At 46.3% G+C, this 13053-nt stretch overlaps 1 protein-coding gene across 1 annotated transcript; it reads right to left on the minus strand.

Annotated features, from left to right (window-relative positions):
• Positions 1–1148: 1148 nt before the first annotated feature.
• Positions 1149–12728, minus strand: GPR19 (G protein-coupled receptor 19). Its single transcript, XM_074825284.1, has 2 exons — positions 12539–12728; positions 1149–2515 (listed from the first exon to the last, which is right to left on the minus strand). Exon 2 carries the CDS (start codon positions 2493–2495, stop codon positions 1251–1253), a length of 1245 nt encoding a protein of 414 aa, XP_074681385.1. The 5' UTR covers positions 2496–2515; positions 12539–12728; the 3' UTR covers positions 1149–1250.
• Positions 12729–13053: the final 325 nt, after the last annotated feature.

Raw genomic sequence — 13053 nt, forward strand, 5'->3', positions numbered from 1 at the left:
TTTGAGCTCATGCCCTGGAGCAGCAGCTGTGGTCGAGGACTCTCCCCAAGGAAACTCCTTGAGGTGACTTAGGTCAGGACGCCGCCCTGAGAAGGTCGTGGAGGTTGAGATCCCTCACTTGTTAGGTGAGTGATAGAGCATTTTGGATTGTTGTTAAACCCTAGGGCTTGGTGACTTGTTCTGTGTCTTGGTTTGTGGTTAAACCCTAAGGAGTTCTTGTTTATTTTGTATTTTGGGTTGTCCTTAAAACCTGGGAAGTTTTTGTGTTGTCCTCTCTCGGGCATTCACACCTGTAATTGAATTGTTGTGGAGGGCTAACTAATAGTGTTGACAATAAGGTTTTAATTTTTGCTGGCTGTTTGTTTATTTGAGAGCCTCTGTAACAGCTGTAGGTCTGGCCCAGCTGCCCCATCAGCCCGACATCTCCCACCGCCTCCCCTGCCCGCAGCCTCGTGCCCCGTGTCAGCACAGCCACAGGTCAGCCTCTGCAGGGCCAGCGTGTGGGTGCTCGCGACCCCCACGCACGTGCGCCTGTACCTGTTTCTCACCAGCACATCCCCGTCACGGGGTGCAGGGGAGCCCCTGGCTCTCCCCGCTGGCTCCCAGCCGGCACAGCCGGTGCCGTTCCCGTGCCCAGCAGGACCAAAGGCCCGGGTGGTCCCGCTGGGTTGTTCTCTCCCTGCGCTGGCAGAGAAAGAGCAGCGTTAGGCCACAGGCTCAGCGTTAGGCCACAGGCTCAGCGTTGGGCCACGGGCTCAGTGTTAGGCCAGCATTGGCCATGGCTGGACATCTTACCTGTGGGGTCTGAGCAAGGAGAAAGCCCCAGTGCAACGGGATTCACAGGGGCCTCACCAAAGGCCGTAGAGATGGCTTGGGGTGGATTGAGGCATTTATACACCACAGCCTGCCTGTCTCTCTCCCTCTCTCTCTGACTGTCTATCTGTCTATATACATGGATATATAAAGCAGTTCATTTTCTTTTCCTTTTTCCACTACCTATAGAGAGTGTAAAATTTGCTGTTTTGTAGAGATTATGGTCATCATTCAGGGAGAGTAGTTCCAAAAAAGGAGGATGTAACTGAAAGGAAGGAGACTGCGCACATCAAAATCAAGGCATTTAATAAAATAAAACATCTTTTTCTCTTGCCTAAAACTTTTGTTAAAAATATGTGAATGTACATTGGTTCAAAACAGAGAGAAATGTCCGTGTTCTTGCCGTACATTGCAATTTTTCAAAGCAATGAAACCAACTAGACAAACGTATTTGGGGGATTTGACTGAATAGGCCAGGCAAGCTTTTTTTCCTTTGCTTCTCTATTAAAAGCCTCATAGATGGAATCTTTGGTGACAGTTTTGGCTGGAGCTGGGAAGTCCACGATGCCAACGTGATTTTTTTTGGCTATCCTGGAACTGGTGGTGATGGTGTAGGCGTTGCTTCTGTAGCATTTCATGGCGGACATGCAAAAAGTTTCTTTCATCCCTCTCCTGAAGTTTGCATTATATACAGTGTAGAGCGTTGGCTTGGCAGCTGAAGAGCTGAAAGAGAGCCAGGTGATGGCCAGGAAGACCAAGGAGCTCTTGCTGTCATCTGTTTTGTGCGGGTGCCACAGCTGTAGCACATAGAAAGGAAGCCAGGACAGGAGAAACACCGTGTTTAACATTAGGAACATCTTGATGGTTTTCACTTTTGCTCTTGGGACAATATTCGTTGTCCTCCTGACAGTCCTGCCATTGGTGCCTATTCTCCAAATGTACTTGATGACCTTCTGGTAGAAGAGGATAATGAGGAAGGATGGGATTAGAAAGACCACCAGGAGGTGGGTGATACTGTAGGCAGCTCCTTGCCAAGAAGCAGGGGGGAAAAAGGGGCAGTGGTGGTCGCTGTTGGAGCCGTAGAAGACAAAAGCCGGTGCTGCAAATGCTGCGCCCAGGAGCCAAGAGGCCAGAATCATCTTCTTGGCTTTCTCCCTGGAGACTTTGAAGCTCAGGGGGTAGACGATAGTGTAGAAGCGATCGACGCTGATCCAGAGGAGCACGTCGATCTGGACTGCAGGGGTGAGGTACTGCACGTACCTTACCAGCTTGCAGATGAGGTTCCCCAGCATCCACCTGCCGTAGGCCAAGTGGAGCAGCACGAAGGGCGCGCTGGCGACGCTGAGGAGAAGGTCTGCACAAGCCATGGAGACCACAAAGTAGTTGGTGGTGGATTGTGTCCTCCTGCTGCGGTGGATCACTAAGCAAACGAGGGAGTTTCCAAAGATGGAAACCAGCCACAGCGCTGCCCAAACCATGCCAGCTGCTGCAATTTCCCCCGGCCTCAGGTCATACTGCAAGGCAGTGTGGTTCCTGCTTGAGCTGGGTGCCATGGGGGACCCCGTCCCCTCGTAGGCAGCAGGAGGGGTGGAGGTTTCGGGGTAGCTCTTGTTCTGCAGCAGGAGCAGTAAGGTAGGGAGAAGAAAAGGAGCGCTGCTGTTACCCATGCTGTGGGCAACCATGGCCTCATCTTTTGCTCAGGCTGCAGAGAGAGAGAAGAGAAAAGTTTGTGTTATTTAACAAGCATGTTTGAAAAGCCTACGGTAACCAGTGAAAGATAATTTCAAGCTGTAGATGTGCTGCTTCAGCCTGCACTGAAATACAGCTCCTGGGATTAAAGTCTATCCAGTCATTTGTGGTCTGTCTGGTACACACCACAGTATTGATATCTATAACCTGTTAAAAGAGTAGTGAGACAAGAATGGATATAGTTCTAGACAGATTTTCCAGTCTTGTATTTAGCCAGATGGTTGGGTTGGTCATTGCCTATCACAGGGATAAATTGGAAAAATACTGATTATTCATGACTATGCATATACAAACACCTTGCAGGGGGCTGGTGCTCCAGAAAGCATCCTTTCAGTCATGCAAAGCCTCTTACTGTTTAGGAACAGAAAGTCTGTTTCTTTGTGTATATTGTGTGAATGCTTAACTCCAGCATCTTGATACTGTGCAATATATATCAGGATTCAATTAATGACCAGGAGATCGAAAATTCATTGCAGAAGCCAAATGGACAAGTTCAAAGAGCCACCACCACCCTCCTCAGCTTTCTAAGTGAGCAAAATTACCAGCTTTGCTTTCTCAGGTTTTTTTCAGTGTTTTGCTGATGCTTTCTGCTCTGCCTACTCTAGCTTTGCATCTGTCACCAATTACTTTCTTCTTGTCTGCCTACTCGGAGCGGAGCCTTAAAGCACAAAGCCCCTGTATGGATTTGGGATCTTGCTCCCTGTGTGGTTTTGCATGTCATCTTCAATAATGTAATGCAGGAAAATAGATGTGGAAGAGGAAAAGATGTATTAACTGCTTGATGTGATTAGAGAAGATTTTTTTTCCCTTAGCTTTTTAGACTCTTTATTCATTAGCTGCGCTTAATATAACGTTGCCTGTTTCACATGAACAGGCTTGATGTACAATCAGCTGCACAGCACTGGGATAAATTTTGCGTACCTGAAAATACTGAGAGTGTTTGTGAGCAGTGTGGCCCAGCTGCACGGACACAGCCGGGCTGCCGCAGGACCCCCCACACCTCGTACTGTGCCCAGCCACTGACTCTGCATCGCTGGAAAGTGGGTCAACTTGTGAGTCACCAACGCTGCTCCCGAAGCAGCTGGCCTTATTTAGCCACTTTCGCATGCAGGTAGTGTCTGGGAGCTGAAAACACGACTCGGGTTAAGTTAGACTGGTAGAATTCTGAGGCTAGTAACAACTAGGTTTGTTTCAGTGGGGTGTGTTAAACAAGGAAATCTTGCGTGGTGCCCTCCTGTCAAAATAACACTCCGGGACATCAGTAGTGACACCCTAAGTGGGTGTCGTGGTGGTTGAGTTGCCAACCCCCTCAAGGGGCACCGACAGCCCCTCGTCCTGTCTTCTGTTGGCAGGCTGTGGGTGCTGCCCAGCCTGGCCTTCTCTCTCCCCTCATCCTTAGTTGTCTTTCCTCATCGTTTTCTTAGTAGTTTTGCCTGGCAGATGATTCCTGGTTTGTCAAACAGCTCCTGCTTGCCTTTCCCACCCTCTGTCAGGTGGATCTGCTCCCCTGGAGATATCCTGCCATCATCAGCTGTCTGCAGGGTATTTGGGCTGCTGCCTCTGGCAGAGTGGCAGGATGCAATGACAGTACAACCTGCTAAATTACATGTTAGAATTCTCTGTAATAGACTAATACATGTGGAGTCTATTAACCAGACAGAAAGGAACATTATGGGCTAATTTTCTTCCTTAATTTTCCTTCTTGCCATGCAGTAGTATGTGCCATTTAAAAATAGCCAGCTGCACAAATTAAGCTTCTTAGAAGAATAACCAGATGAAATTTCTTGACCAATACTGAAGAGTAGTGGAAATCGGGTACAAGAATGAAATGACCTTCCTAAGCTGTTCAAATATGCAGACTCGCTAACACTGTTCTTGTGGTATTTCTCCTGGTGAGACAAATCTGCTGTTCATGTCAGTTCAGACCTGAGACATTTAGTTATGCAGGTGGGTAAACCTAAAAATAGTTACAGGGTTGTAGCACTCAAATAGTACTTTTTTCTGTTGCGTTTTGCCTAAAAGTCAGCCCAACCGCTGTTTACTGGTGAACTCAGGTTATCTGCAAACATGCCTTTGAGAAGAGGGGAATTCAGCAGCCTCAACAGGGAACAGTATGTGACACCCTCAGACGTGTGTGTGGAGAGCAAACCCGTGGGTGCCTACAGAGGAAGGAGAATAGCGAGGGGTGTATCCAGAGGTCTTGTGTTGGAACTTTGCTAACAGAGAGAGCAATACCTGACTGGGAGAAGCCTTCCCGTGTGCCACCCTTCACCGGAGACCCTACGCTTGTGTTGAGAGCTAGAGTATTTGGTTAGGTGTCTCTAGTGGTGGTGGTTTCCTCACTGTGAGTAAAACAGAAGAGGCACCAAACACAGGTCCAAGTAATACTATATTTTGTGATTTTTTTCTTCCTTGGGAAAATCCAGAGTCATTCAGCACGCTGCTCAGAAGGTCCAGGTGAAAATGTAAGTGCAATAATAGGGACTTTAACTACCCTGAGCATAGGATTGCTCTGCTTGAACAGCAATTACTTTGTTTTACTTTTTGAAAAAGTAAATGTTATCTGATTAACCAATGTGCTCTGAGATTCTTGCATTCCTAGTCATAGTTAATTTTTCCTTCTAATGGATTAAAAGCTGATTTTTTTTTTTTCTGTTAAAGGATTGCTATTCAACCCTATTTTTCCAAGGTGGCACTAAGATCAGAATCATGCCTTGAGGTAGCTCAAAGAACCTTAGTATCTATGGCCCAGCATATCTTTTTCTTCTGTGGGCAAGTCTGTTTTTTATAGTGGAGACTTAAACTCCTGCATTATGAGTAAGGCTCCTACTGGCAACATGAGTGTGAAAAGTTCAGTGTATGCACTGCTCTGTATGGGTCTAGGATGCAAATAACTAGAGATTCTGTATCTAGCTGCATTATGTACTGCCAGTTCCCATGTCTCCATTTGCTGCATCATTTACTGAAATATGTTTTAAGTGTTAGTGAACTGTTCAGCTTGCAAATATCAGATTCATAAGAAAATAGTGATGAGCTCTTCTGTCTCCCTCTGCCTTGCAGGTCAATAAGCAGGTATTAGAAACACAAGAAGTAAAAATTACATCTAGCAAATATCTGGGGCCTAATTACATTTTTATTTAACAAAAATGCTTTTGTTTGATTTCCCCTTTAAACTTACATAACGCTGCTCTGAGTGAAAGGATACTTTCTAGTAATTGTGAGTCTTCATGGATGCAGCAGTGCCAAAAACATCACTTTTTCTTTTGAACATTTTAGAGTGGGAATCCTTTTAAAACTGGTATAAAGACTTCTGGTATTTCTGTTTAAAACCCTAAATTTTCTACATTTACTTGGGAAAGAAGAAGGGATGAGAAATCACTCATAATTATCATAGAGGGATTCCCTGGTGCCACAGTTCCTGTTTTATGGACCTTAATTTTCAGTTTGAAGCCCAAACACTGCATTTTCAGGGCTAACCCTTTGGGTTGATAGCAAAGGAAAAATATTCTTGCTACCTCTCCAAAACAGATCTGTTACTTAGTGTTGTGGTTTAAGTCCAGAGGGCAACCGAGCACCATGTGGCAGCTCGCTCACTCCTTCTTCCTCGGTGGGATGGGGAAGAGAAAATAAAACAAAAGACTTGGGGATAGAGACAAGGACAGGGAGGAATGACTCACTGATTACGGTCATGAGCAAAAGACAGACTCGATTTAGGAAGAAAGAACATCAATTTAATTTGAACACCATCACCACTAATTTGTCAATCAAATCACAGAATCATCTAGGTTGGAAAAGACCTTGAAGATCATCTAGTCCAACCATTAAATCAGAGTAGGATAGTGAGAAATACAAACACATCTTAAAAAAAACACCTTCCCCCCACCATTCCCTTCTTCCCAGGCTCAGCTTTGCTTCCAATTTCTCTACCTCCTCCCACCAAGTGGTGCAGGGGGGCAGGGGATGGGGATTGTGGTCAGTTCATCACCCCTTGTCTCTGCTGCCCCTTCCTCCTCAGGGAGAGGACTCCTCACACTCCTCCCCTGCTCCAGCGTGGGGTCCCTCCCATGGGAGACAATCCTCAGCATTTGCAGAGGTGTCTCCCTCACAACTCCCATTCATCATCCCAGATTCCTCCTCTTAAATACGTTATTGCAGAGGTGTGGCCACCGTCACTAATTGGCCTGGCCTTGACCAGAGGCAGGTCTGACTTGGAGCTGGGAGAACTTTAAGAACCTTCTCACGGGAGCCCTCCTGTAGCCCCTCTCCTGCTACCAAAACCCTACCACACACAAACCCAACACACTTAGAGATTAAGTATTTGAGCCACAATAAATTCATAACATCACTGCCCCATCTACTTTGCTGTTGCACAAAGCCCATGTGGCATAGTTACCATGTGTTTGCATGTTGGCTGTCCTGTCTAGAAATGTAGCATCCATTGCATTTTGGTAGGGTAAAACCTAGTAAGATTTACAAAGGAATGCAATAATTGGCTTTTAAACTGTTTAATGAGCAGAATAAACATTTTTTCCCCAACCACCATTTTTTAGGATTAAAAAGGCAGATAAAGCAGCAGATCAGTGTACATTACTTAACCTGGCACTAGCGGAAGGGTTTTTTTATTCAACATATTTTACCTCTCTGCATCATAACTGCGGAACAGTAGGCAACCTTTGGCCCAGCAAATTATTTCAAAAGCATTAAGCTGGTCATTTACCCCATAAACTTCCCTCTCTGATAAATATTTCAGGAATAGCTGCCAGACTGGAAGAGGAATTCTTCATCTATCTGAGTTTAATCAACATTAGAAGTGGGAGTAAATTGAATCAGATTGGAGGGGCTTTTTTCTGGGCGTAAAATGCTAGAAGGTGACATTCATCCCTGCCTAAATTCAAATTAACTACCCTGTGCGTGCGTCGTCTCAATGTAATAATCCTTTTATAGAAGAGCACAGAGTCTTTTAACCTCTGTTTCTTGCTACACGGAGATGTCTGTGTGCATATTGAGGCCATTTAGTACTTCTGCTTGCAGCGGAGGAATGTGGATACACATGCTTTTGTAAGCACACAGATTCCCTGCCAGTTCTTTTCTCTGGTCTAGTGCTCATAAAAATGCTCAGCTATTCCTCTTATGCTCCTCTTATGAAGGCTTTTCTATTCTCTGAGCAAAGTCTGAAAATCTCTTGAGGTGAAGTGTGTTCTTCCTCACTCTCTGCATTCCAGTGCATGGGGATAGAAAACATCTGCCCCACTTTTATCAGGACAACAAAATGTTTTGAATTAAATTAAATTTAAATGGAAAAAAAAATTTAAATGGAAAAATTTAAAAAATCGCCCTCTACAACTACCTGAAAGGAGGGTGCAGAGAGGGGGGAATGAGTCTCTTGACCCAAGGAACCAGCGCCAGGACAAGAGGGAATGGCCTCAAGCTGTGCCAGGGCAGGGTCAGACTGGCTCTTAGGAAGTATTTCTTTGCAGAAGGGGTTGTTGGGCGTTGGAATGGGCTGCCCAGGGCAGGGGGGGAGTCCCCATCCCTGGAGGGGTTGAAGAGTCGGGTTGACATAGCGCTTAGGTGTAGTTGGGAACTGTCAGTGTGAGGTTAATGGTTGGACTAGATGATCTTCAAGGTCTTTTCCAACTGAGATGATTCTGGGATTCTGTGAATGCAATAAAACTTTTGAGATCCATACTCATGTCATATACACCGCTGACTGTTCCCGGGCTCTACCCAGCTGGTGGAGGTTCTGTTCTGCAGCATGGGTAGCTAAAGATGACATGACTGGAAGCACGGATAGGCCGTTTCATGGATGAATCTGTCAGTGCCAGTGTGGTCACAGCCCAACTTACAGTAAAAGCTTCTGAACTCAACTGATAATTTAAGTCGATATTTGTTATTGCATCTTATATCAGCATCTGAGAGCCTAGCCTGTATTGCAGGGTGAGGTCATAGGAGCAGGAAATATGGATGAAATCAAATAAAGGAAGGAAATGTTCTTAATTTCCAGCACATGTAAAGAATATATGTTATACTCAGCTACTGCATAAGCATGAATCTAAACAAGATTTTTCTGCTGTATGCTTGAGGGCAACTAGACAGTCTCTTTGCCATCAACCTTCGTTGACTCTTTGTGTTCTTTCCTGACTATTTTAACAAGGTATTAAAGATGGGAACAAGGACATAATACTGCAACGTTTGCTGGGATTTGGGCCAATTTATATTTATTGTACTGGTTGCCTGAGGAAGAATCCTTTTACAGCTTTATCCTTTTAACTGAGCTTAGTAAGAAGTGAGCCATGTAGTAACTAACTAGACCAAGGACTTCTGGGTCTATCAGCTCACATATGGAATAACTACTCTGACTGCAGACCTGTAGCACTGGGTCTGAGGCCTGACCTGGGGCAAATCCATGATTCTGATGAACATTCAGGGTTCAAAACCATGCATAAGTCGTGTTACTGCATATTGGCTGAGTCTTCTTAAGAGGTGGTGCCACCTCTTGAAGATCATTGTGGTGTGTTAAACGTTCTTGGAGCAATGGTTTTTTTCCTGCATCTGAAGTCAATGAATTTTTCCCATGTATTTACTGTGGGTTAAGACTGACAGGCGGGCAGTCACTGTAGGTCTATTAACCCGAGGTCAATTGCTAAGACCCAGCAATTTATTCATTCTTTTGGCAGTGAGAAGGAGCCCTTACAGGAACTGCAGATTCCACTCATACCCAACATCAATCTCTGGTTGAGGGACAGACAGTGGTAAAATATGAACCAGATCTGTGCTTACCACTACCCAGACAGACACCTTCACCTCATCAGCTTCTGCAAAGTGAGGAAACAGCTGTAACTCTCTTCAGCCAGAGCTGTGCTGAAGCACAGGTGGAGTTTGCACCCTCAGATCTGTAGAAAGGATGACCTTTCTGGAGAGATAGGCAGGGTCACTTGCAGTGAGAAGTTAATCCTCCAGTAGCTATAGGATAGGGTCATCCATAAGGCCCAGGGAGGACACAACCTTCCTTCCACAGACCTGGGCTGTGCTGAATGAATTGTTGAGTTTGGCATGACCTTTGGACTGCCTATTTCTTCCATCTGTCTCCTTTGCTCTTGCCCACAGCCTGGTATGGCTAATCGTAGGAGACACACACAGCCCGGTGCTCTGGCTACTACCTCAACAAGCGCAACACACTGTTTACAAACAGGTACACAGTGGTTATGAGTTTCCTCTGACAGATGTAACTTTTCTTCCCCAAAAGAAAGACCCACAGAGTTTTAAATGTCTCAGAGCTTTATTCTATCCTCCTACTGCTGTGACTAGTATGCAAAACTCTAGATTAGCACTGTTCTAAAAATGATGGCAGAACCCAGATCTGTGCCCAGTGTGACTGTGGGGGCATGAAAAAGTGGGAGCAAGAAGAGCGACCGACCTCATTTCCAACTCCAACCCAAAATAGGGTCCGCCTACTGGAGTTGTGCAAGAGTGTGGAAAAGCTTGAAATATACCTTTGCAGACTGCTTGCCTTCCTTAACAGGGCTTGAATCTGTCCTTGGACATGACTAGGCTGGACCCTTTCCTGATTCAGAGGTAAAAAAATAGATGCCCTCTCCCACACACTTACATTTGGCAACACCAGGCCCTGCCCACAACACAGCACGCTCTTCTGCTTGACGTGAGGAATGCAGTGCTTACCAGGGCTGGTTTGCCATGGTGAGTGTTGACAGATAAGCTGTGGTGACTCTTACGCTTGGCTGATTTCAATGCCCATCTCTTGGAAATTCTCACCCTCTCCCCACCGAGTGTCCTCTCCCCCACAGGGAAAACGTGCCACCAGCTTCAGTGAGGACTCCAGCAGCTTAGCTCACCCCCTCACAAGCAGTGACCACAAGTTCTCCTCCTAGGACAACCTTAGGGTTGGGGTTTTTTTTGTTGCTTCAATATAGAAAAGGTCATATAGAAATGAATTCTTGATATTAAATCTTGTGAAAGCTGCTTTCTCAGCACACAAGAAGTTAATGTAGTAACAGGATTTCTGCACTCATACAAACATCTGTGCTAGGATGTGAGAGTGCCTGTCATATGGCTCTTGACCCTTCTCAGTGGATCTAGTGCTCACATGACACAGGTCACCTGTGACAGACATCATGACAGAGAGTGGGGTGGCACTGGTGGCTAATAATCATGCCAGAGATAGAGTTGCCAGAGATCTTAAGATGTTTCCAGGAGGACTTATCTGATAGGAATAAGAGGAGGAGACCTAAATGAGCAGTAGGAGAATGTTCCCATGGGCCTCCATTGGAGGCTATTGTCATTAGTGAGAGCATTCCATAGTCTTCCTACACTAGGTTTGCTGGAGAAGCTTGGAGGGCTGAAGGCCATGCAAGGCCCATAGTTAGGCTGGAAATGCCTGATGCAGAGGTGGTTGCTGAAAGGGGTGTCTCAGCTGAGCTAGGCTCAGGGAGGACAACAGGAGGCTAGGAGAAGCCACCGAGGCAAGCTGCTGGCCTGCTGATAACCCCTGAACTGGAGATGTCTTCCTGGGCAGGGTGCCAGTTGCAAGAACTGTGTTGACTACCTGTCAGAGGGGAAGTCTAGGGAATGATGGAACCTGCTGGAATGGAGAAATTCCAAACACAGAAGCGCCGCATCATGTTTTGGTGCTGGGAGAACTGTGTTTGTGATGGGGAGAGGGAGCAGACTCAATTGGAGGATGTTAGCGGGTTATTCTGCGTTGTCTGATTGAGGTTGCTCTCTAAATTGTTAAACACCTGAGGCAGGATCCCTGGTGGGGCTGCAAAGGAAAATACAGATGGAGATCATATGGTGTGACCCAGATGGGGGAATTGCACCGCACAGCTTCGCAAGCAGAGGCTTCACGGGAGAACTGCGGGGGAGTAAGAGTCTGCAAGCTCTTACTTTAAGCTAAGGAGCAGAGCTCCCCAAATGTGTCTAAGGTATAGAAATTCCTCCGCTTACTGACTCATCTGAGACCAGGATGTTTAAAATAAACTCATAAATCAAGCTTCCAAAATTCCATATTTAGACACCCAAATAAAGATTAGCTTTTAAGGATGCCTCTGGATTGGCATCTAATTTTTCTCCAAACCAAGCCACTTGTTTAAGTGCTTAACAGTGGTTTTAACAACAAATCTTCAAGAACCACATTTGAAAATCTTTGCCAGAAAGAATTGGCTATGAATCCTGTCTCATACACACAAATGGCTTTTTGAAAGCAGCAGGCATTTTTACTTCTCCATTACTCTGTGGAGCCAACATACTGTTTGACATGCTGGAAGCCAGCTGGATAAATGAAAAATATTGCTATGCATTCTTAGAGAGTATGTGCCTGAATTAGCAAAACCAGAATAGCCTTCTTGCCTCTGCTGACTACAGATAAGCAAAGATCACTATGCCTGTGGTGTTTCCCTAAGTACCTGCATCCAGGCACCCACACAGAAAAAGGGAGACAACACTTTCAGAAAGGATGATTTCAAATTAATGACTGAAAAATACAAAAGCAGCTGGTTTAGTGCAATAACACGAGGAAGGAGGAAGCTGTTTGAATGTATCTAGAGATAGAAAAAAACCCCAGATGGGCAGATTGGTCTGCTCCATCTCAGTAAAAGTAATTTTCTGCTTTCATCAAACTGATCATGTCAGGGGATTGTTTTAAGACAAATAAGTGGCGTAATGTTAAAATAATGAATATGGATATACAGAACGTAGATCTGTGCAGAAAATAATAGTTATTCTGCAGTAATTCCACACCCCTCTCTGCTTTCAGCAGAATCAGCTTAAAATTCAAGCCCCGCAGAGCATTTGCTCCTGAGGAATGAGTCCTCCTTGCTAAAACCCAAGGATTTTAAATGCACATAAGTAAATGCACATAACAGAAATTACTGGAAAAGATCATCGTGCTTGTCTCTGTAAAGAGAACGATCCCTTCAGGCACAGCACCATTCAGCACAGCACCTATCCATCCACATACCTGCTCCAAAGCATAATCCCAGAGGGGCCGGTCTCCTCCTTTCTCTGTTTGTAATCCCAAGGGAAGGCACTTCTGGGAAGGTGCCGATCATCCCGGGAACCAAGGAGCGTATCACATCTGGAGCTGCCTCCGCCCGGGTGTTTGTAAACCTGGGCGGGGTTGGGGAAGGGGGAAAAGAAGGGCTGGGGTATTCGACCCCTCTTCTTTGACGGAGGACAAAAATGACGTTCCACAGGGCTGGTTTCTTTCTGGGTCATGTGGGATGCGGATCATGTGGCTGTCCCTCCCCAGGACCCAGCTGCCCCGGGCCCTCCTCTCCCCCCGCTCTCCCTCCTCCCCCCCTCCCGCCCCGTCGGGGCCCGTCAGCACCACGGACAGCGGCGCCGCTCCCGCCCGCGCCCCGGAGCCCCGACGGGGCGGGCACCGCGCTGCGCCCCCCCCCCACCCCTTTCCTTCCCCAAACCCCCCCAAAATCCTCCCCCCCGGCCCTCCGCAAGGCCTCGAGGGGGGCAGGG

This window comes from Strix aluco, chromosome 5, assembly GCF_031877795.1.
Source record: "Strix aluco isolate bStrAlu1 chromosome 5, bStrAlu1.hap1, whole genome shotgun sequence".
Classification (NCBI taxonomy): domain Eukaryota; kingdom Metazoa; phylum Chordata; class Aves; order Strigiformes; family Strigidae; genus Strix; species Strix aluco.

Excerpts from the sequence above, each read along its gene's own strand:
- GPR19 (XM_074825284.1), bottom strand. The coding sequence starts at position 2,495 with ATGGTTGCCCACAGCATGGGTAACAGCAGCGCTCCTTTTCTTCTCCCT.